We start from the raw sequence: 25104 nt of genomic DNA, 5'->3' as shown, positions 1-25104 counted from the left end.
ACTCGGTCAAATGCCACCCACTCATTGGCTGGTCTCTTGTGAGACGTCCCAACGTAGCAGCCTGTGATTCGATAAAGCTTTGGTTGGGTGTTTCTCATTGGCCCAAAGTCCCTCAGGTGATTTGTGAGCCAATAGCATAGGCAGCACAGAGGTATAACTATTTGTATTTGAGCCTATCGCGAAATTAATTCGCGAATTTTTCCGGTCTCTACTCATGAGACTGCTACTAGCTAGGATAGACCTGGTCTGCAAGAGAAGGCATTGTCCTATTCGGCCGGGCCATTCGGCACTGGGTGGCTGTGATTGGTGCGCAGCCACACGGGAGTACAGTCCCAACACGCAGCTGGTCTGAAGGCACACGGCCCTGCCATGGCCTGTAAGCCTGTCTGCCTACTCTTGTGCAGCCTCATGTGGCTGAGAGTATTCTTTCCTTTAGCGTGTACTTCTTTTGACTAAGTTATTCATCCACTCATTGTATTCATAATATCACTGTATATAAAATCGATCATTTGGTGGTTTTTTTTTTAAATCTACTTTATGTCTGTTTATAGTGTGTTTTATAATTTATCATTTTATCCTTTTGTGCTTATCGGTTATCACCCCTGCAACAAGAGACAATTTCGTCTGGAATTGCTGTTTGTTTGCATCACAAGGTTTCTGTGTGTGTTATTCTTCCTATAGTTTATATATTATTGGCCATACGGCCTCTGATCACAAAAATGATTGAACAAATAGCATTTTTGACAACCAAAAATAGGGGGTTGTCTGTAAAGTCGGTTTACGGACGATAATTTTACGTGATAACGTCATAAGAAAACATTGATTAAAAATTGCATACTTTTTAATTTTAAAATATTATTTACAGTTTTTTGCAAATTTAATTTACAGTTTTTTGCAAATTTTATGTAAATAATTTGATTAAATATAATCACGAACCATTAGTTTAAAAAAAACCGCCTTAACCTGTTTGATATTGTAGAAGATTTTCTCGCACGGTGGCTGGCCGGTTCTTGCACGCTCGGCTCAGGCGGAACGTGACAATGGGTCGTGCTATTTCGTGCGTGCAGCCGGCGTTTATCGATTTATAAAGACGTGATCACGTCGGAAAAGAACCACGGGCGGCAGCAGCTGGAAGGGAGACGTGTGTTTGCATCGTGCAGTGCGGGGGGCAGGAAGGGCGGGAAGGGCGGGAAGGGCGGGAAGGGCGGGCGCCCCAGACTCGCGAATCCCGCCCTTCAGCCGGCACAATGGTCGGGGCGGGGCGGGGCGGGGCGGGGCGGGGTCCGCCATTGTGCGCCGCCCGGGGCGCAGCGACCCAGTCCCAAGTGACCTTCAGGCAGTGGTGGATTCATAGAGGGGGCGCAGGGGGCGCGCGCCCCCCCCCCCCCCCTTGACCAGGGCAGCCCAGCACCAAGCATGGTTCTTGGCAAGGGGAGGGCGCGCACCCGGCCGCCGATGTTATACAATACACATTCATACACTTACCTTTAACGACTTCATGTCTTGGAAACAGTTTGAATAAAGTTTTATTAAGCTTTGCATGTGACTAGAATCTTTAGTTTTTCTGTAGTGATTTTGACATTTGTATACTGCACAATTGGCCATTTTAACTACACATAGCACACAATTGTGCACCAACAACAGCAAATATTCGGGCGAGACGTAAATGAAACGGATAGAGCTTGGAAATAGATCTCCGGCTGCATCCAAGCAACCAAGGTGACGTAACAAGGGAGTGTGTGGAAGAGGTAGACCTGCGCCCCCCCCCCCCCCCCTACCTTGAGACTTTTCTGTATCCGCCACTGCCTTCAGGCGGCAATGTCATTACAACACATCCAGTTCATTTGCCCCAGCTGCCACCCCATCTTGTGTTTCTCAAATCCCACACACTTGAGGCTCAGGCGCACACGCCATTTCGATTTTTTTTTAAATTTTATTTTCATTGTTCTGATTATTTCCAAAATAAGGGCTAGGTATTTTTGAAAACGTGACACGCTATCGCTCTAATGTTTGTTGTTCTTTCGCAACAGGAAATACACAATACTGGTGACAAGTGGACTAGCCGTGTTAAAATAATATCAATGCCGAGGAAAAGAAAATAACATGAGTGAGCCACATACTGGATCTACTGGGGCATGTGTTGGGGCCCGTGCTGTCACGATGTTGTGTCAGCTCGCTCCTTGCGGCGCGGCGGCTTCGATTCACCTTCATTTATTTACACTTCTTTAACTGGAACTAATTTTTTTGCACTCTTTTTACAAATTACGGTACAACTAACGGTCGTTTCAACGAAGATTTCACCTCGAGTAAGCGAATCTTCGCAGACACTTCGCCGTAATTCGACTTCAGAGTTTATGACTTTAGGTTAAAAACACTCTTTGAAGAACTAAGCGTGTCTTTGCAGGAATTTACATTTTGATGTTTCGCTGTTTCACCAAAAAAAAAAATTTTTTTATGGATTCGTGTTACAAGTAAGTAAACTCAGTGCCCAAAAGTTTACGAAGATAACAGTATATTTACGACGATCCCTCGATAAATTTATTGTAACTAGCATTGTTTGTAAATTTAAGGTGAAAATTGTTTAACTGTGCAGGAGTGGTCAGGGTTAGGGAGGGACTATGAAGTCTATACGCCTAGTCGTGCTGGGATCAGCCAAGCATATTGGGGTTTGTTTGGGATTGGCCAGCCATGACAGCGAATGAAGCCGTGAATAACTCGCATATCTTGGATCTGGACTGTAATTAGTAGAGACAGGAAAAAATCGCAAATTCACTTCGCGATAGGCTAAAATACAAATAGTTATACCTCAGTGTTGCCTCTGCTATTGGCTCACAATTTACCTGGATGACTCTGGGCCAATGAGAAACAACCAACCAAAGCTTTATCGAATCACAGGCTGCTACGTTGGGACTTCTCACAAGACAGCAGCCAATGAGTGGGTCACATTTGACCGAGTGCACGTAGAACTATGGAGTTCATCCTGCAGGTCATTCATTGAACCCGCGAATTTTTCCGGTCCCTAGTAATTAGTTAAGTTGGGGCCAGGTTAAACTTGCAACACACATGCGTGGTGGATGGGCAGGCACTAGTGATGTAGGAGAATACAGGAGGGGGCTCGGACACACGGACTCGCGACCTTCAACACCAGACAAACAGGCGTCCACCAGCTCCATCTCAAGCCCCGTGTTGGTTACTTCGTTTTATTGTCCTTACTGCTATTTGTGGTCATTCCCTGAATTCATCAAAATGACTTGCATAACCTGTTTAATTTCAAATTTTATCGACAAATATATACTATACATACATATATTATATAATAGGCGGTAAAACATCGCGTGTGAGATCACAATTACGATCACTATTGTGTGCGTGACCTTATAAAGCACGAAAATAACTAACTCTTTCTCTCTCTCTGCTACAATGTGGTAGTGCCATAGGAATAAATTGACAGGATAATCCCTCGAAATAAATCACGACATGCAATAACCAACAATAAACAGTTGTGGATAACTTCTGATCGCAACCGTCGCTGATATCTATCCCCGGTAACCGCATGTTTCGGTCTGATATTGGAAAACTGTTCACGTCCGAACTGTAAGAGAAGTCACTGGGGAATGTGCAAGGTCTGAAGTGGAGAAGAGACCGGCGTGTAGCCCTGCGCCGCTCCGCTGCGTGAGAGCAGTCGAGCGGGAAGCCTACGACTCACGTAGTTTCGGTTCCCTACCACTAACACGTTCGTGCAACTTCGGATTTCTCTCGAAAATTGAAATCAAAAAAATCGAAGGGTTAGGTTAGGTTGGGTCAGTCACAACATGCTCGTTTTCATTGGAAACTTCTGATTTAGCGGCTGAAGTGGCGTTGATACCAAGACGCAAAACTTCGGAAATGTTCGGAAATTCTTGCAGGGAACCGAAACTACGTGAGTTGTAGGCTTCCTGCAGTCGACGCGGCGAGGCGCGACGAGCGAGCGCGGGGGCCTTGGTGCGGGGGAAGCCTGAGATGTACATCAAGTTCCGTCCCTGCCCGAACACGCCCGAAGATTCACCTTCGGCCAACCTCGGGTTTATTTATGTATATTCATATTTCTCTGTTAATTTTAATGTAGCTATACTAAACTAACTAACCGTCCATAGTTTTAAAGTGTTTTAATGTACCTAACATAACCGACCACTTTTTAATATTTGAATTCATTTTTCCTGCGCAAAAATAAAGCAAATCCCGAGGTTGGCCGAAGGTGAATATTCGGGCGTGTTCGAGCAGGGACAGAGCTTGATGTACATCTTGGGCTTCTCTTGTTCCGGCAGCAGTCGGCCTCAACAGTGGAGCGGCGCTACTCGCTCTCCAGGGGTGGGGTAGTGGGGTAGTGGGTGTCCGCAGTCCCGACTACTACCGCAGTCATTCTTTGTCAGAAAACCTGACCAAAAATAAACAATTATCAGTGTTATTTTTTTTAACTTTATACTTTTTAATCTATGTGTACAGTATAAAGATTATTTGGTTATGGATAACATTTTTTTAATAACCTACAAATAAACTAATTATTGCCACAAATCTAACAAAAAGGTCTTATTTAATAGAAATTAGAAGGGCGGGGATCAAAATGTCCTTTTGTTTCTGCTAAGAGTATAATTGGTTTTACTTATTTCCATCAGCGAAATCTTTTAAAATGTTGGAAGAGGGACGCTTACCTAAATTTCAGTTTAACATTGTGAATATTGCGGACTCCAGCGTTCACGCTATACAGGGAACGCACTGCAGCGCTCGAGATACTCTCGCTTTAGTAACTGTAACGGGACAACTTGAACGTTGGATGATTACTTTGCGTTTTTCGTCAGGTTTGCTTTTGTGCGATTCTGAATAACCACAACATGATTCTCTAGGCCGAGAACGCTTCTTATGTCTGATGTTTAAACTTCATCGTGGTATAAAATACCTGCTACGTCAGCCTGCACAGGTAGCAACGAACAGGACATTTCCATTAAAACTTATGGATTAGAACACTATATAATGAATTATAATTACAACATATTTTGACGAGTGTGTGTATTAAATTGTATTTCTTGAATATTGTCGTGGTTAAAGTATAATAATAACTAATTTACTTTAGACCAGAGGCCCGCCAAGTGATAGTCCTCCTGCGAGCTATGAGTTTACAAGGACGAGGCGGGCTGCTTACAAGCAAGAAGTCCATTAGCACTCCATACTGCTCACTGCTCACTGGACGCATTTTGTATTTATCCAGAAATATATCCTTAAATTGAAACGCATCTATTTTTGTAAAATATTTATGCCATCCTAAACAACCATTTTAATGTCACACCTAATATTTAACACCATGGTGCCATTATTTTTAAATTTGATTTTGTAAATATGGTTTATGTTAGTACTACACTTTGATGTTATTCGGTAGAAGATTCATCAGTAATAGCCGTAATTTGTTGTTTGTTAGTATGTAATTTCATGTTTGATTGTTAGATATTAGGCTACTTATTATACGTTGCATTTATTTCAGAAATGTACTTTTTAATCTTAAAAAAATGTATTAGTTAGCCGATTTAAAATAAATAAAAACTTATTTTGCTAGATATTTCATTTAGGTTTAATTTGTCATATTACAAAAAGAGACTGCAAATTTTTGAGGGAAAAAAATAAAGAATGTTTATTAAGACAGAATGTGCACATATAGTGTAGCCAGCAAGATTTAACCTGGAGAAACAATTGGCCCTTACTTAATTGGTGGAGTGAATGCAGAACTTCATTGTGGGAGTGGTATGCACAGGCAGAGAGATAGCCCAAGTGCTGTGTCTGCATCACTGCGTGGCGTGGATGAAGATAGTCGCCACCAGCTAGTGGCCGGAGAGGAGTGAAAGTGCGGAACAGATCCTCACTCCATGTATGTCTATGAAAGTGGTCCTGCCATCCCCGCGGCCACGCGTAAACATCTCCAGCTTCTACGAATACAGATCTCCGACGACCAGTCGCCATATTACCTCCTGCCACACTACACAAACTAAACATTCCTTTGGAACAGGGGGCGGATCTAGTTCCTCCTTCGATCCTTCCCAACAGCAACAAACGTGCCAGACACGTGTGTTTTGCATCCGTGTACATTGTATGTACAGTTAATGACTACACTTCTGGGCTTCTTTTTCCTTCGCTTAAGATGTCTTCCTGTTGTCGGCTCGTATTGGTGGTGATGATGATAAAGCCAAATTAAAAGCAGTATGGAATCCTGAGTAACAATTCCAGTGACGCAGCACGCGGTACATGGTTGTGTAGTTTGTTTGATGTGCTAACTGCCAATAACCCACAGCTACACACTCAAACATATCCAGTGGAAAAATATCATTGATAATGTTAACATATCATTAGTAGATATTATATGGTTATATTTCATATTTACCTCTCATTTCACACTTTTTGTAGCCTTCAAGAAATTTGTAAGTCCGACTCCAGGGATTGGCTGTTTGTCCCCACCCCGCTTTTTTTTTTTTTTATCTCTCTACCTGTGCACACCACTCCCACAATGAAATTCTGCATTCACTCCACGAATTAAGGGCCAATTGTTTCTCCAGGTTAAATTTTGCTGGCTACCCGGAAGATCCTGATTTGGAAAATACTAAATTATTGTGCATATCCGTGTAAATAACAAGGCCTACTTCATCCGATAAATCACAGTAGAAACTTGACTCAGCTATACTTATAATAATATAACTAGTGTTTGGCAACTAGGTTTAAAAAAAAAAAAAATAATAACGTTGTTCGTAGTCGCTCAGAAATGATCAGTTGAGACTGTCGCTCAGGCAGACATCACTTCACCCGCAGCGAGTGAACTGAACCAGTTTCCGTAGCATGACTACTTGGCTGTGTCTGGTTCACACTGGCTGTGTCCCGCGACCCACGCTAACACTGCGATCATACTGTCACGTAGGTACCTACGATATTAAAAAAATTGGTTGTCTGTAAAGTCGGTTTACGGACGATAGTTTAACGTGACGTCATAACAAAACATAGATGAAATTATTGCATTCTTTATGAATAAAATTGAATCATTTTTATTTTAATAATAAAAGAATAAATACTTGAAATTATACTAGTAATCAGATTTTTAATATGCAAGAATAATTAACATTTATTGCCGAAATTGTTGTTGTAATAAGCAATGAAAACCACATTAACTTTTCACTTCACTTTATAAACAGTCGAGTGGAAGAGATAGATGCGGCACAAGCGTACAATGAGCGTAACGGGACACAGCGTAACGGAACGATGTGCGTAACAGGACACTTTTTCGTGCGTGCAGCCGGCGTTCATCGATTTATTAGACGTTGTCACGTCAAAAGGCTATATTTTAATGGTTGGCACACTAATTTCACAGATTTGGAACTGTTTTCACAAGCTCGCACTGGCTGCTAGCAGGCGCGGTATCAACGCGATTGGACGCAGGTTGGAATGAGGGGTACTTGTTGCAGATCAGCAAATAACCTCCAACCCACGCATGGATAAACTATAAAAAAGTACCCTCACAAAATATGTACCTGAAAACAAATGGCAATGTCCTAAGCTGGATTATGAATGGCTACTAGAGGTGTGTTATTGTAGGTATAAGCAAAGTTAAATTTTATCTTGACGTCATCTTTACTATCCTTTCAACTGCAAATAGGTACATTATAAACAGGTACAAAATAGTTTCTTTCACAAAATACATAGTTGAATAATTCTGATATAATACTGATAATACTGTATAATACTGCTCTCTGTAACTGTAACAACCATAACTTGCACAAATTTATAAACATAACATTAAACTATTATAGTTTACAGTATAAAGTCCCGCAATCGGACTCTCGCAAACCAAAGCTAGCTAGTAGTGAATGTCAAAAAGAGAAAGAGTCAAATAGATACAACACATTATGCCACAAACAGTCTAACTTGTTAACGTAGACCAGACTAATATAGAACTGGCAAAGCATGATACAGTTACTACTACAAAAAAAGAGAAAAGAATTGAAAAAATTATTTAACCACAAAACCGTACGTACCACGAGACTACTCGACATGGTTACCCTACTGCAGAATTCCAAACGTAATTTCCAAGTGGCAAGCCGAAACAAATAATTTAGAAGAAATATCATTAAGCTACATAACGATCACCTGACGTTAAGAACAGGGCCACAACCTGTTGGTGCCCAAGCACACAAACCCAAGTTCCGCGAAGAAGCTTACCATGTCGAGAGCTCGCCAGCACCGTACCCCTAACTGACTTAAAGAGTTACAAAAGGAACTACATGCTGCTCAAATGGAAAGTGACCTATCACTGTCGGTGGCTACAGCTGAAAAGGCCACGAGCCCTAGCACCTAAAATCCTCGAAAGCAGCGCCCCAGAAGGGGAACCGCGCAAGCGCAGTAAACCGGAAGTGTGGGGGATCAATTACCAATTGGCAGGAGAAGGCATCGTGACGTATCTAAAGGGTAAAGGAGGGGGACTGGGTAGGAGGGGTGACAACTACGCCGCGCCGAAGTCGAAGTACATGACGTTGTCATTACAGGAACATACGACGTATATACAAATAAATTTCATATATGCAATGCATACTTACAGCAAATACTATAAGTTGTTTGCCTATTATATGGAAATATGTTTGGTTTCAATTTCTCTTCAAACTGCGATTCATTAGGCTTAGAAGGTAACCAATGTTTACTTTTTTTTTTGTGAAAAAAAAACGCCGTGAAACGGTGGCTATCGCCTTGCATTTGGTTATTCATTACAAACCATTCTGCACAGAAGAAGCTGTTAGCACCGTCCAATTTCAGCGGGGCCTGCTTAGTGAAATATTAACACAACCATCATTTTTTTTGTCAAAATGTTAACTCATCCAAACCTAGTTACAAACAGAAAAACACCATTTAAACACAATAAATGGTAATTCGTCTTAATGCAAAAATATTACTGTGAGCAAGCAGGTATATGGTAGGAAAACAATCACAACACCACAACGTAAGATTATTGAATTAAACATAAAAGGTGCAAGATCAAGCATGGAAAACTTACATGGTTCTATTTCAAGTGTTCTTTTAAATATGCAACCATTCTAATTCTGACTTGCATTGCTGGCAATTATAATTCAAGTTTGGTTTTGCAACATTCAGAAAGGTTACGAGCAGAAGACAGAATTACTCACACCAAGACAAGAGAAAATGAAAAAACGTGACAAACGACAAACTAACAGACAGAAGACAGGCAGGACAAGTTGTGAACACACGAACATAGGACTCCCCGTGCCGCAAGCAGACTTCACGGGACAAGAAACCACCCCCGAAGCTCGTTCGTGCTACCGACGGGGTTAAAAAAAACTCATCGTAACCACTGCAAATATTGAAACTATTTGCACTGGCCACGATGAGAGTTTTATGCCCGGGGCTCGAACGGCTACCTTCTGTCTGCGAGGCAGGCCGCCCCAACAGCTGCATCCTCTTAGAGCCAGCGGCGGCAACAGAGCGAGCGTCGCGTGGTTGCCTCTTCTGCGCGCAGGCAGCGCCACTGTCTCGGGCGAAGCCTGCGAACAGACGCCGCGCAGTGGCAGAACACGGAACTACCAGCAGAGCGCTGTCCGGCCGCGCCGGCTCAGTCGACAGCGTTTCTCGTGCAGAAACTGCAATGCGGCAACGAAGGTTTTACTCATTATCTCACCCCTATAAAAGACACTTAGATTGTAATACTTTTGAAAACATCGTGGCATCTTGGATTGGCGTACGCTGGACTGATTCGAAAGCCGGGTAACGTCCATGGCCGGTGAAAAATATGCACATTTATGGGAAAATGCGAAACTAGATTTGTTATTACCGTGAAATTTATAGTGCCGGTCGAACATTTCGATTTCAATTGATTTTTCAGGATTTCTTACTAGCAAATTTGTAAAAATGTTATAAGTGGCATGTAATAACACAATTTCACCGGAATTTGATCGTCAGCATTTTTGTCAAACTGAGTACGTTTTAATTTTAAGAAATATCAAAATTTCTAAAGATTAATTATCCCTCAACCCTCCTTTTGTCAAGGGAGGTATTTCAAATCATAACCGAATTCGCCCCTCCCCTCCACCCCCCCCCCCCCCGCCAACCCGTGTACAAAAAAAAGTCCCGGACAGAACAAGTCTTAGACCAATGAGCGCACTCGCTTGTAGTGTATCTAGGGTCCGATTCGTTACCTAATTTTAGACGTAATAAACTTAATTCTAATTATTGTTGGGAGAGAAAAAATTTGAAGAAATTCACATTTTCTTCACGGCTACTTTATGTCACGGTAGGAAATTAAATTACCGTTTCATTCGTGTAGGTAAAATTATCCAACATAATTTAAGACTGTTGAAGTTACGCTTACTCAGCTGTACAAAACAAAATTATATTTGTCATTACTGTGGACATTTTTTTAATGAAGCACTAAACAGAACCAGTATGCTTCATGCATAGATTACTACGCGCTTCTCACAGACTCGCTACTATAATGCTTAAATTATGGAGAAAAGTTATTTTGTTAGATAATTTTAATAATAATGTAAGCAAAGAACGTATAAATCCCTAAAAATTTGTTTCCTTCTAATATGTATTTGTATATTCAGATTATTCTTACGAAACAACACTTCCGTGTCTCAGCGATATTTGTTGATGTTTCTGAGTTATGATGTCTCTAAGTTATGTGGTTCGCTAGTTGTGTTTTTAAGACATCGTTCCAACTTTTGACAGTTTTAAAATATGTGGATTTTTCAAGAATTTGAAGATATGTTTGTTTTAGGTGGTAACTTTCTAAGTTATGAAGGGATCCAGTATTACTACCCAAGCCTGCACAACTTCAGAAATAAGATCTGTACAGACTAAACAGAAACTTAGGCAAATGAGCAATCTGCAACGTTACTAATTTTTAATTAAACAGAAATGGCGAATCACCACTGATTCACGACAGCCAGAAAGAAAACTAGTGTGAATGGTTATAGCAACCGAAACTATATTCTGAATAGTAGCGACGTAATGCCTTTAATAAAGTGAGCACAAAAAAGCTTTTACTCGATATATATATATATATGTATATATATATATATATATGTATATATATATATATATATATATTTAATTATATGTAAATATATATGTATATATAAATATATATAAATATATATATGTGTATATAAATATATATGTATATGTATATATATAAATATATATATACACACACATATATGTGTGTATGATGTGTATGTGTGTATGTGTATGTGTTTGTCCTGCATGCGTTCCTAAACCAATAATCCGATTGCGCTGAAACCTCGCACACTTGACCTTCGAATCACGAGGAAGGTATCTGTTTACATGAGATTTCGAAAAATCACCAGCTCCGTTCTCCCCTTTAAAAAAAGAACAGAATTTCACACTTTTAATGATTTTAATGATTTTGCTTTCACTTTGCATTCAAAATAAGAATAACCATACTGTTTATAGTTGAATTTTAAAAAAAAAGTGAGTAGCTCTCTAAATTAAAAAAAAAAATCCCCTTTTCTCACACACTAAAACTAAATTTTTGTACTTTTTGATTAAATTTAACACACTTTCCATTTAAATTAAGGGGCAAATTACTGTCTTCAATGATTTAGAAAAATTGGAATGTCTAAAAATCACCCCTATCCCCTTTCCTATAACTTGAAACAGGATATTGGTATTTGTTTACGAAATTTCACAAACTTGGTGTCTACGTCTACGTCTACGTCCGATTAAAAAAAAAAAATTCTTTCATCCCCCTGTCCACATGATATTACGAAAAACAACCCAAATTTCCCTTTCCTACTTCTTAAGGCATTTTTGGTCCTAGAAGAAAAGTTGCACACCTGACTTAAAAATGAGAAGAACACTACTATATACATCTGATTTTAACAAACAGTTGAATGAATTCATGAGATTTTGAAACACTACCTTTCTCCCGCTCACCCCCCCCCCCTTTTTTTCTTTCCTTTCCTTCCACATCACGCTTTTCTACCCCTTAAATCAAAATTTGTGCAACTCTTGATGAAATCTTGCACACTCGACGTTCAAATTAAGAATACACTATGGCCATCCGATTTCTAAATAAGTCCCGTTCATCCTGCGCTCAACCCGGGCAACGCCTGGTACTGCAGCTAGTAATGATATGTACTGCAGATGTGACAATGACGTTCAGTGTGCAATTACTTCCATGAAGATGTATGGTCCCGAACAAATTCCTGTTACTATCACGTAGGATGATTTTGGTGATGATCTACAATCAGGGACGCAACAACAGGGGGGGGGGGGGCAAGGGTATTTTGCCCCCCCTCTGAAACCTTGAAGTGGGGGCAAATGGGAGCAAAGAAAGTGCTGTGTAATTAATTTTTAGATAATAAAACTGCTTAAATAGCACCATTTTCCACCTTGAAATACAAATTTTCCCGGGGGAGGACCCCCCGACCCCCCGCTTCAATAGGGGGGATCGATGATTCTTTGTAAAAAGGTATATTGCCCCCCCCCCCCCCTCCCCTTTGGAAAGTTAGTTGTTGCGCCCCTGTCTACAGTCGTTACTTTATCCGGAAAAATTATAAAACTGAATTTTTTTTTAAACTCACTAATGTTCCTTTATTGTTCTAAAAATGACATTTTTAAATTCGCACTACATTATTAAATATCATAGAGTGGCGGGGCTGACGTGTCCAACCTTTCACTCTCGAAACAATGACAGCTACATTCAGAAACTAGAACATGTTTAAACTATCGGAACTAAAATCATAATCCTGATATTTTTTTTTCAATCAGAAACTCTTTTATTTACAAAACTACCATTATTTTCAATCACACACGTTTTTCTTTCAGATGACAGACGACATCTCGGGTGTTACGACAGAGGCAGGAGGTTCGGCTCGTCAGGGGTGTATCTGTGTCGGCGAGGCGGGATGATAAGCGCGACGCTCGCTGGTGCTTCTAGCGCGGTGTCTCCTCTGGACTGGCGCGCAGTCTTCTCCCAGTGCACATGAGCGGTGACCGTAGCATTATATGGCCGAGAAATGAAGATAAAGGCGTAATGCAAGTTCCTTAAGTGCTTTCAAGAATCTGTACTGGTTTTTTGATGCCTAAACGTTACTCTGAAACACGCCATTTAGCCATTTTAACTCTTCTAAAAATAGAGTTTAAAAACTTAATCCGAAGTCAAAAACTTTTCGGCCCTCGGCGAACTCTTGTTTGCGTTTCTCGCGTCACTGTGTTGCGTGGTTTGTGAACGCGGCCACGGTCTAGGCGCAGCAGCCATGACGCCGGAAGTGCAGCGACACGTGACCTGTGCCAGGGAGAGGGGGAACCACCCCTAGTGGGGAGGGGGGAGGGGTGCTGAGTCACTCACACCCTGGTCTAGTACGGGAAGCCTTCTTTTCACAGACGAGACAGCCAAAACCCGAAGTTCCCCGAAGTTCATGCTTTTTTTTCCGTATCTATTATGTAGCTATCCTAACCAAATCAACAGTCCACAATGTTTTAAAGTATTTATAATGTAGCTAACCGAACCTAATTGACCATTAGTATCCTTTTATCAACACCGCCATATTTATTTACAATGAACAAAAAAAAACCGAAGATGCAAGATCGGGCATTTGGCTCTAGTCTCCGCCGAGCTATGGCATCACATATTTACATCAACAACCATTACAATTATTTACACTGCCATAGTCACGACGTGATTAAGGATTTTAATCATTGTTTTGGGCATAGGCTATATCATTGCTTGTTTGCACTTTATGTCTTAACTAAAAAAAAATGTTTAACAAACCATTCACCGGGCCACAACAGTAAAATGTAGTCGCACCTTTATTTGTTAGGAAATTTCTTGTCATAAAGATAACTTGTTAAAGTATATTTTGTTTTAGGCACTACAGAAAAGAAAAATTTAAAGTTTGAAAAATGCATTCTAATTCTGTAAAGGTGGGTGCCCACTAGCGCTAAGGGAGGAGAGGAGAAGAGAGAAGAGAGGAGAAGAGAGGAACAGAGAGAACAGAGGAGAAGAGAAGAGAGTAGAGAAGAGAAGAGAGTACAATAGAGGAGAAGATAGTAGAATAGAGTATAAGATAGTAGAATAGAGTATAAGATAGTAGAAGAGAGTAGAAGATAGTAGAAGAGAGTAGAAGAGAAAAGAGGAGTAGAAGAGAAAAGAGGAGTAGAAGAGAGTAGAAGGGAGAAGAGAATAGAAGAGATGAGAAGAGAAAAGAGAAGAGAGTGGAAGAGAGTAGAGAAAAGAGTAGAGAAGATAGTAGAAGAGAGGAGAAGAGAGTAGAAGAGGGCGCGACGCGGCCACTTCCACCGGCTGTTCGGTGCTTGGCTGCGACACAATGCACCCCACGTGTTCTATGATCATATGGAATACTTTGGTAGATGCCATTAAAAATTGATACATGGTACATTAAAACAATGTGCTCCGGAAACTACCACCATCAGGAGAAAAATGAAAATCGTCCTCTTTCCCCCCCTCATGGATGGAATTCTACAAGAGGGTAAAAAATTGTGTATGTTAATTATTGGTCCGCAATATATTTTATTATGCTTGATTAGATTCGGATTTATTTATAAACATATTCGCCCTTTTTTTACGTCTTAGGGGTTGAATTTCACAAAGTGGTATAATTGTTTTTTTTTGTATGTTTAATAATGTTACCCAATCTATTTTAACTGTGCTTGATTCTATTCTGTAATATAATTATATGAAAAAGATGTTTGTCAATTTTTCTCCCCTTTATGGATGGGATTCTACAAAATTGTAAATTTTGTGTTGGTATTTTTAGTTATGTTCATTATTGCTAACCAATATCTTTTATAGTGCTTGACTGGATTCGGAGTTAAATATTTTTTTTCAACTTTTAACCATAGTTAGCCCTTTTCACCCCCTAGGGGTTGAATTTCGCTAAATCATAAAATTGTGGTTGGTAATTTATGTTTATCATTGTAACCAATATATTTTACATGCTGCATTAGTTTCAGAGATATTATCAATAATATGAAAATTACATTTACTCGTTTCCGCAAAATGTAAAATTGTTGGTAGTATTCGTACATGTATTAATGGAACCCAATATATTTTCCTAAGCATGATTAGCTATCATTATCTTAAAATCATAGTAACTCCTTTTTCAACAACTTAGGGGTATAATTCTGTAGTTATATATTGCCTGGTTTTTAAGTTATTCAAAGACCTTACAAAAAAAATTAATAACTATATTTTTGTTTCTTAAGTAATGTAAATAGCCAATTCAAATTTATTTTCATAAAATCATTCAATGTTCTGACTTCTTGCATAAAACAGTTTTTATTAGCATAGATAACATGCAATTTTAATGGATAATTTAGTAATTTGATCAATATTTGCAAAGTATGAGAGTAATGTAGAATAGGGCATACTGGGACATGACGCTGGCGCGAGGAGCGAGTGAACGGCGGCCATATTGGATGACCTTGACCTTTGACCTTCAAATTTGCCATTATTAGCCTAAATTAGCCAAAAATCGACAAAATTAGCCAAAAAAACACCTAAATTTCCATATATATTTTTTTAATTTTGCCAAATATTCTCAAAATATTCCACAATTCAAAAATTATGATTTAGAAAAACCTCAAAATACCTTTTGCCTTAGAAACAACACAGTGTCCTAAAAACGGCTTAAGCATCCATGTCTAAAGCCTCCGATAAGCCATTTCTAGGAATAAGGATACCATGACCGCCATCTTGGGTTATGAAGTCACCCTTTCAATTTCCGTTACGGTCGCCATCTTGAAAATCCGTAATTTTTATGTTAGAAATTCGGGAAAAATTTTAAAATTAAAAAAATTAATAATAAAATTTAATAATAACAATTTTAAAAAACTTATTAAAAAAATTAAATTTACACTTACGCCATGGAGCTCAGAGTCCTCGGTTCGAATCCAACGAGGTCAAAAATAAAAATAATGATGTCAGGTCCTTCCTCCACGGAAGCCGCCAGCAGACTGACCTTCCACCACTTATGTCAATGTGTATATATATATATATATATATATATATATATATATATATATATATAGTATGACGTCATGTCCGCCATCTTGGAAATCTATATTTATTATCCGATTTTAATGAAAAAAGTTTTAAAATTTAAAAAAAATCAAAATTTGATTAAAATATTTAAAAAAACGTTGCATGTTTCGTTACGACCGCCATCTTGAAATTGTGTAATTATTTAGCTAGAAATTCGGGGAAAAGTTCAAAAATTATTTTAAAAATTGCCTACTTCAAATGTTTAGTCAATTAAACGATTTCTGTCCTCGGTTCGATTTCCGACGAGAGTGAACCAGTAATTAAATAATGTATTTAAAAATTCTCAATTAAAAAAATCGCTAGTAAATAAACCCTCCAATGTTCTTACCCTATTTAATGCAACGTAAACTTGGCCTTTTGCAAAAACACTTTTTCCAACATTAAAAAAAAAAAAAAAAAAAAAGGAATGATTTGGGTTAAAATCGAGGTTTAAAAGGTAAAATCTACTCCTATTGTTTAAGTAGGTTAAAATGTAGCCTATGTTACCCGGGACATAACGAACCGATTGACACCTTATTCATCAAAAACGGATGAATAGATTAGTAGCTACGGAGGAACATACGTAAATTCATACATACCTAAATACATACATACATAGACTGCTAAAATCATAACCCTTCCTTTTGGCTTCGCCGTAGTCGGGAAAAAATACGTTAGAATGCTTGCATTCAAATTAAGATAATCATGTAACATCAAAAGCCAGATGTAGCGCAGCATTAAACACAATGCAGACGCGCAGGAAATTGTTAGATTTATTCGACGCTATGTTGAATAAAATGAACGCGATGTTGAATGAAAGGAAGTTGTTTAAGTAAAAAAAAAAAATACATAGTGTCATAGTATGCAAGTGTTAAAATTATGTCAGTTTAATTTTTTAAAAATAATTTTAAAAAAAATTATTTTGCTTTTATAAACGTAAAAGATAGGTTAGTTATGTGACAAATAAAAATAAACCTTTCGCATGAAACTATTCTTTTTTTCTGGGAGGATAAAAAGTATGGATTGTCGCAAAAAAGCGATCTTTACTCCGACCTTGAGTTTACGAGTCAGTGGGGTGTGTTCCGAACATAACAGGCTTCCCGCACACAGCTGGGTCCACAAGGCGCGGTGGTAGTTCACAGGGAGGGGATACTCACGCGGTGATTGGCGGACGGCGGGCGGCGGCGGGCGCTGATTAGCCGGAGGCCGCGATGCCGCGGAGTTGGTTGAGCCGTCGCTGAGCGGGCTGGCATCGCGCTTCTTCGAGGTGCCTGCAACCAGCACGAGGGTCAGTACCACCCTGCCCCCCTACCACACACACACAAACCACCCTGCCCCCCTACCACACACACAAAAACCACCCTGCCCCCCTACCACACACACAAAAACCACCCTGCCCCCCTACCACACACACACAAACCATCCTGCCCCCTACCACACACACACAAACCATCCTGCCCCCTACCACACACACACAAACCATCCTGCCCCCTACCACACACACACAAACCACCCTGCCCCCCTACCACACACACATACCACCCTGCAACCTACCACACACAAACCACCCTGCAACCTACCACACTCAAACCACCCTGCAACCTACCACACTCAAACCACCCTGCCTCCCTAACACACACACACAAACCACCCTGCCCCCCTACCACACACACAAAAACCATCCTGCCTCCCTACCACACACACACAAACCATCCTGCCTCCCTACCACACACACACAAACCACCCTGCTCCCCTACCACACACACAAAAACCATCCTGCCCCCTACCACACACACACAAACCATCCTGCCTCCCTACCACACACACACAAACCACCCTGCCCCCCTACCACACACACAAAAACCATCCTGCCTCCCTACCACACACACACAAACCATCCTGCCTCCCTACCACACACACACAAACCACCCTGCCCCCCTACCACACACACAAAAACCATCCTGCCCCCTACCACACACACACAAACCATCCTGCCTCCCTACCACACACACACAAACCACCCTGCCCCCCTACCACACACACAAAAACCATCCTGCCTCCCTACCACACACAAACCATCCTGCCTCCCTACCACACACACACAAACCATCCTGCCTCCCTACCACACACACACAAACCATCCTGCCTCCCTACCACACACACACAAACCATCCTGCCTCCCTACCACACACACACAAACCACCCTGCCCCCCTACCACACACACAAACCATCCTGCCTCCCTAACACACACACAAACCATCCTGCCTCCCTACCACACACACACAAACCATCCTGCCTCCCTACCACACACACATACCACCCTGCAACCTACCACACACAAACCACCCTGCAACCTACCACACTCAAACCACCCTGCAACCTACCACACTCAAACCACCCTGCCTCCCTAACACACACACACAAACCACCCTGCCTCCCTAACACACACACAAACCACCCTGCCCCCATAACACACACACAAACCACCCTGCCCCCCTACCACACACACACAAACCATCCTGCCTCCCTACCACACACACATACCACCCTGCAACCTACCACACACACAAACCACCCTGCCTCCCTACCACACACATATACCACCCTGCAACCTACCACACACACATACCACACCGCCTCCCTAACACACACACAAACCACCCTGCAACATACCACACACACAAACCACCCTGCAACATACCACACACACAAACCACCCTGCCTCCCTAACACACACACAAACCACCCTGCCCCCATAACACACACACAAACCACCCTGCCCCCCTACCACACACACACAAACCATCCTGCCTCCCTACCACACACACATACCACCCTGCAACCTACCACACACAAACCACCCTGCAACCTACCACACTCAAACCACCCTGCAACCTACCACACTCAAACCACCCTGCCTCCCTAACACACACACACAAACCACCCTGCCCCCCTACCACACACACAAAAACCATCCTGCCTTCCTACCACACACACACAAACCATCCTGCCTCCCTACCACACACACACAAACCACCCTGCTCCCCTACCACACACACAAAAACCATCCTGCCCCCTACCACACACACACAAACCATCCTGCCTCCCTACCACACACACACAAACCACCCTGCCCCCCTACCACACACATATACCACCCTGAAACCTACCACACACACATACCACACCGCCTCCCTAACACACACACAAACCACCCTGCAACCTACCACACACACATACCACCCCGCCTCCCTACCACACACACATACCACCCTGCAACCTACCACACACAAACCATCCTGCCTCCCTACCACACACACATACCACCCTGCAACCTACCACACGCACAAACTACCCTGCCTCCCTACCACACACATATACCACCCTGCAACCTACCACACACACATACCACACCGCCTCCCTAACACACACACAAACCACCCTGCAACATACCACACACACAAACTACCCTGCCCCCTACCACACACACAAACTACCCTGCCCCCTACCACACACACATACCAAACCGCCTCTCTAACACACACACAAACCACCCTGCAACCTACCACACACACAAACCACCCTGCCCCCCTACCACACACACATACCACCCCGCCTCCCTACCACACACACATACCACCCCGCCTCCCTACCACACACACATACCACCCTGCAACCTACCACACACAAAAACCACCCTGCCCCTACCACACACACATACCACACCGCCTCCCTACCACACACACAAACCACCCTGCAACCTACCACACATACATAATATGCTGCCCCCTACCACAAACACATACCACCCTGCCTCCCTACCACACACACATACCACCCTGCCCCCTACCACACACACAAACCACCCTGCAACCTACCACACACACATACTACGCTGCCCCCTACCACAAACACATACCACCCTGCCTCCCTACCACACACACATACCACCCTGCCCCCTACCACAAACTCATACCACCTTGCCCCCAAACACACACACATACTACGCTGCCCCCCTACCACACACACAATCCACCCTGCCCCCTACCACACACACATACCACACCGCCTCCCTACCACACACACAAACCACCCTGCCCCCGAACACACACACAAACTACCCTGCCCCCGAACACACACACCACCCTGCCCCCCCCCCCACACACACACAACCTGCCACCACTTTACCACACTTTGCACCACTGCACTCGTACCCACTTCCTGACAAGATACACCACATAACACTTTCGTTTGTGCCTTATCTTGTAGTTTGCCTGAAAATAACACAACCATGTTGTATACGAAGCCACTTTCTCACCGATTACAGCCTATGATAAATACCCGTCAAAACATTCACATATTATGTACCCTTAGGTAGAGATCTGCACGGTCAGTGTATTTATTCTGCTACCGGCTAGACTCCATACACCTGTACACAAACAAGTTAATGCCTTTAGTATTTCTCATAATGATCCTTGTTATGGAGATTATTATCAATTCCATGGGCATACGCTGGAGTGCAGGAAAACATCCATGAGGGACAACATAAACACAAAGAGAACTAGCCACAATCGGAACATGATACATGTTAAAGGCCTGGACCGCATAAAGAATTAAGTGGGCGAAATTTAGTATTAAAAAGTAATAAATGACAGCACAGACGAACACAGACTGTGCCTGGCGACAGGAGCAGATGTCAGTTCCCGAAAGCACGCATCTGTTTCAACTTCGTCTGTGCTGTAATTGATTTAATTTTACTTTCTCTGGCTGAATTCCTTTCACACACTACAGAGGTCTCCTCGATTGAATATTTTCGGTGCACTAATTATCTGTAAATGCTTGTTCCCTTCTTTTGTCTACGCTTCTTCGGTAAAGCTCAGCTGACATGTTCTTTTTTTTCCTCTTGCCTAACGTGAGAGATGCCTAAAATTCACTTAAATGCAGTCAAGCTCTCAAAACAGTCCGAACATTTCCGAAGATAACAGCTTGTTCGTACATCTTCGTGGTCTGTATGAAATACGACATTTTGCGAGCCTTCAAACATTTTCATTATAGTTTTTTTTAAATTCCGCTAACCTACCTTTTACTTCTAGAACAGAAAAATTTAGGTAGTAGATAATCGAAAGGTGTGGAGACGAGGATTATTCGTGTGTATGACTCGGGCTAAGTGAGGTTCCTCCTGACAAACACACGGAGATGCAGCAACTCGCTCATTCAGACGTTCAGGCCCGAATGTCCATTCAGAACATTTCCCTTGTATCCGTGGATCCAACAGGCATCGTAGGTTTCCATGTGTGTGTCGCTCAGTACCATTCGCCCCCACAAACCTGCGCAGGTAATTTATCGCATTTACGCTATGACAGCGCTTACAGTTTTAAAAATCCAAACACCCCAAAAATTGGACGAAACATTTTTAACTTAATATCACGTTGAAGCCGAATTCTGAAGTCTTCCTTTTTATGTTATCAGGTATTTACTCCCGGCTAGGGCGACCCCGGGGTTGGGCGAGTGGGGAACATGACGGACGTTGCCTTGCGCCGGTGGGTTCTCTCTCGGCGCTGCTGTTTCTAAATGTTCCGAAGCCGCCTTCTAAAAGGTGCTCCAGCCAGTCTGGACATTTCGGAACGGACTTCCATCAGTCTTTTATTCCAACAACTAGTTTTATAAATTAGTTTGGTTCTATGACGTTTTAGACCATAGTTTAAATTGAATTAATAACTCTTCTTTGTTACTAATTGGTACATCAACAATAAAAGCGTTTGTTTAATGGTGTTCAGAATGTTAAATGCAAGGAATAAGAAAATGTTTTTCCCCACGGTACTCCCGTTTATTCCACCCAATCCCGTCGGTGCTCCATCATTCTCCCCCCCCCCCCCCCCCCCCGCTTTTCCGTGTCTCTAATGCCCCTGAAGGCGACGAGGGGTGAGCTCATTCCTATAGATGTCTATGAACACGAACACATCTTACGTAGATCATTCTCCGCATTTTCTTCCTCCCCAACAAAATGTTGCTTTCTTTCGACCTTGCTGTGCTGAGAGTTTATGGCAGGCTCGCAGCCTCGTGATTGGCGGCCGCTTATCTCACTGCCAATCAGGACTCGTTCGCTTCCGCGCTGGATGGCTGTGATTGGTTCGTCGACTGATTCAAACTCAACCATTCACGAAACACTAGACGATGCCCGACTAGACTAAAAATATTTTCGCGAAAAACGCATGCTTCTACGTAACGGTTCATTTGATTAACGTATCTAGCCATGACCTTTTGTGCTTACTAAATAGGTACCAAATAAATTGTCGCCAAAATATGGCCACCTCGAAATGCATTGGGTAAAAACATAAGCAAAATAATAATAATAATGATAATTTGAGGTTTTCATTTAAGCGACCATTTTCAACAGAAAGTTAAAGTGAAGTGGCTGAAACCTGTTCCACAACATAGAGACACAAACTACGAACAGAGGTAGCTTACAGTAGTACTTGCGGAAACATTAGCTGACGCTTCTGTAAACTGTCCTAAACAGCGAAGCGAGTAGCCAAGGGCAGGGGAGGGGGTATGTGGGAAGAAATCCTAAAAAAAATCCTAGAATATCAATCATTCCCTCAACAAAAGGAAAGAATTTGAAAGCAAACAGCATGCAAAGAGGTTCCATCACCCCCCCCCCCCTCCTCCCTTCAATAATACATTCTGCGCACGCTCATGCGGTCCAGCGAGTAGCCACTACCTGGAAGCGTGAAGCTACTTGTCCGGTGGGTAGTCAGCGCCAGATCATTGGCTGAAGTGTAGTATTTGCCTTGCACAGGACTGTATTCCATGGAAGTGACTGTAGGGATGGACATAGCACGTCACAGCAAGCAGTCTCCGGACAACTCCATTTTTTGATGTTGTTGTCCCAACCAGAGGCGTGCCTGGGGGGGGGGGACGAGCGGGACCGGACCCCCCCCCCCCCAGGGCTAAAAATATTTTAATATTAAATTCATAAAATGAAAAAAAATATTTAGTATGATATTAAAATAAATTCAATGACACAAGCATAAATGTTTAATTAAACAGTATTTTTAGATAGCCTAAATCAGCAATATCACGTATTTTTCAAAATTTTCCCGGGGGAGGACCCCCGGACCCCCCGCCTAGCTGGAGGGTATTCCATACCCCCCAGACCCCCAGGAAAGGCCCTAGCCATCTGCCTGACCCCCCCCCCCCCCCCAGAGCAAAATCCTGGGCACGCCACTGGTCCCAACCTAACTAAGACAAGGTGTATTTGTTCGGGTTAGGGAAGACTCTAGGTGCGACTCAGGCAGAAGCCTGTACGCCTAATCATGCTGGGTTCCAGCCGTGCAGACATGCGTGTGCTGTGTGCGGGGATTGGCCAGCCAGTTAAGTTGGGCCCAGGTAAACCCTGCAAGCACTAAGGGGCACGCGACGCTCGCTGGTATTTCCAGCGCGGTATCGCATTTAAGCGCAAGGCTCTGAACTGACACGCAGTCTTCTCGTCGTCATAGGATAACTGTGAAATTTGAGCGGTTACCGTTAACATTTTATGGAGGAGAAATGAATACAACGGTGTAATGCAAGTCCCTTAAGTGCTTTCAAGAATTTGTACCGGTTGTTTAACGCCTAAAAATTACTCTGAAAAACATGCGTTTTAGCAATTTCAACTATTCTAAAAATACAGTTTAAAAACATATTCCGAAATCAAAGGTACTTTTTCGACCGTCAGCGAACTTCTAAATGCTTTTCGTAAATAGACCCCACTCGGATATCTTGAATAGTTTCTAAATCGCGTTCATTTTCCTGAAGCTCTGCGCACCGTCTCACAGTGTGCAATATGACCAATCTAGAGGGACAAAACTATTTTTTTCGACTTTTTAATTATGGGTTGTGGTTATTGAAATGTTATAGTAGAGACTTCAGACCATTCAGTAATGTGCTTGGTTGACCGTTTTAAAAATGCTGCGTGCCTTCTGGAGAGCTGATAAGACAGCTGTATCGGAGGAGTGCTCCCGGCCGGGGCAGTATTGGTGCGGAGTGCGCTCTTTCAAGAGCTGGTACAGTTAGTGCGAGAGGTATTTTCTTGTTTTGTGATCATGGAAGACGTTCATAAAGGTATGTTCTTTAATTTGTATGAGTAACGCATACTTAATTGTGAATATTTATCCATAAATTTATAATTTATCAACTGACGAAAAATAACAATAATATGTAAACTTCATAAATTTCAATTAGAGTTATAAAAAAATGTATGCAATATACCCTCACGAAACTTCTGCAGTGCAATGATCCATATTTATATTAAATGTTTTCGCTTTAATATTCTGCGCATATTTGCGCGATTGATGGTTTTTAATTTTTTTCAGAGGTACTGCGCATGTCACGTGGCGATCTCTTTAACATTTGGTTGCGTAGTGAAAAAACAAAAAGGCACGAAGAAGTATGTAAATACTTAGTGAGTTTCTTTGTCTTGGAAGAAGTGCCAGAAAACATTCAAACTATCTTAAAAAATAGAGTGAGGTTGTTTTTAATTAAACTGAATAAACTTTGGGCGCAAAGCGTAAGGCATTATGATAGATTTGTTCAGCGAAACACACAGTGGCTTTGGGGGAATTTAAACTAGGAAATGAACTGTTGGCAATGTTTTCGTCTGCTGTTACACAACCCTGCAATACACCTGGGCCAAGCACATCGCCTGCAACTGATGCTGGACGCCCTAAGAAGCGTTTCAAAGATTATAGCAGAAAGAGTAAAAGGAGGAAAGTTCAACATTTGCTGCAGTCCCAGACTCCTGAATAGATCTCATTTTCCACTGAAGTAAGTTTACGAGCTGCTGGGAAAAGAGATGCAGCAGATATTGTTAAAGAATTATCTACAGCATCGCCACAAAGAGCGACAAAACTAAAGAAAGCAAGAATGTCCGATAAAGAACCTATATTTTACAAAAATGAAGAGGCATTGGCTTTTTTTCTTGACGCACAACTTACAACCTACCAATACAAGCTTCTGCAGTCTCAAGCCAAAGAAAGAA

At 41.9% G+C, this 25104-nt stretch overlaps 1 protein-coding gene across 3 annotated transcripts in view; it reads right to left on the bottom strand.

Moving 5' to 3' along the window:
• LOC134541304 (uncharacterized) overlaps positions 1-25104 on the bottom strand; it is a 475001-nt gene that overhangs the window by 156537 nt on the left and 293360 nt on the right. For 2 of the 3 annotated variants that reach the window (XM_063384632.1, XM_063384634.1), the window contains 2 exons: positions 17242-17355; positions 9435-9557 (listed from right to left, as the gene is read on the bottom strand). In XM_063384632.1, coding sequence (XP_063240702.1) covers positions 9435-9557; positions 17242-17355 — 237 coding nt within the window. The remainder of the gene's footprint in view (positions 1-9434; positions 9558-17241; positions 17356-25104) is intronic. The other variant, XM_063384633.1, reaches the window with a different exon arrangement.

The sequence above is a fragment of the Bacillus rossius genome, chromosome 18, assembly GCF_032445375.1.
Source record: "Bacillus rossius redtenbacheri isolate Brsri chromosome 18, Brsri_v3, whole genome shotgun sequence".
In the NCBI taxonomy this organism is placed as follows: domain Eukaryota; kingdom Metazoa; phylum Arthropoda; class Insecta; order Phasmatodea; family Bacillidae; genus Bacillus; species Bacillus rossius.
Note: the sequence above shows the minus strand (reverse complement) of the source record. Positions and strands in the feature narration are given on the sequence as shown.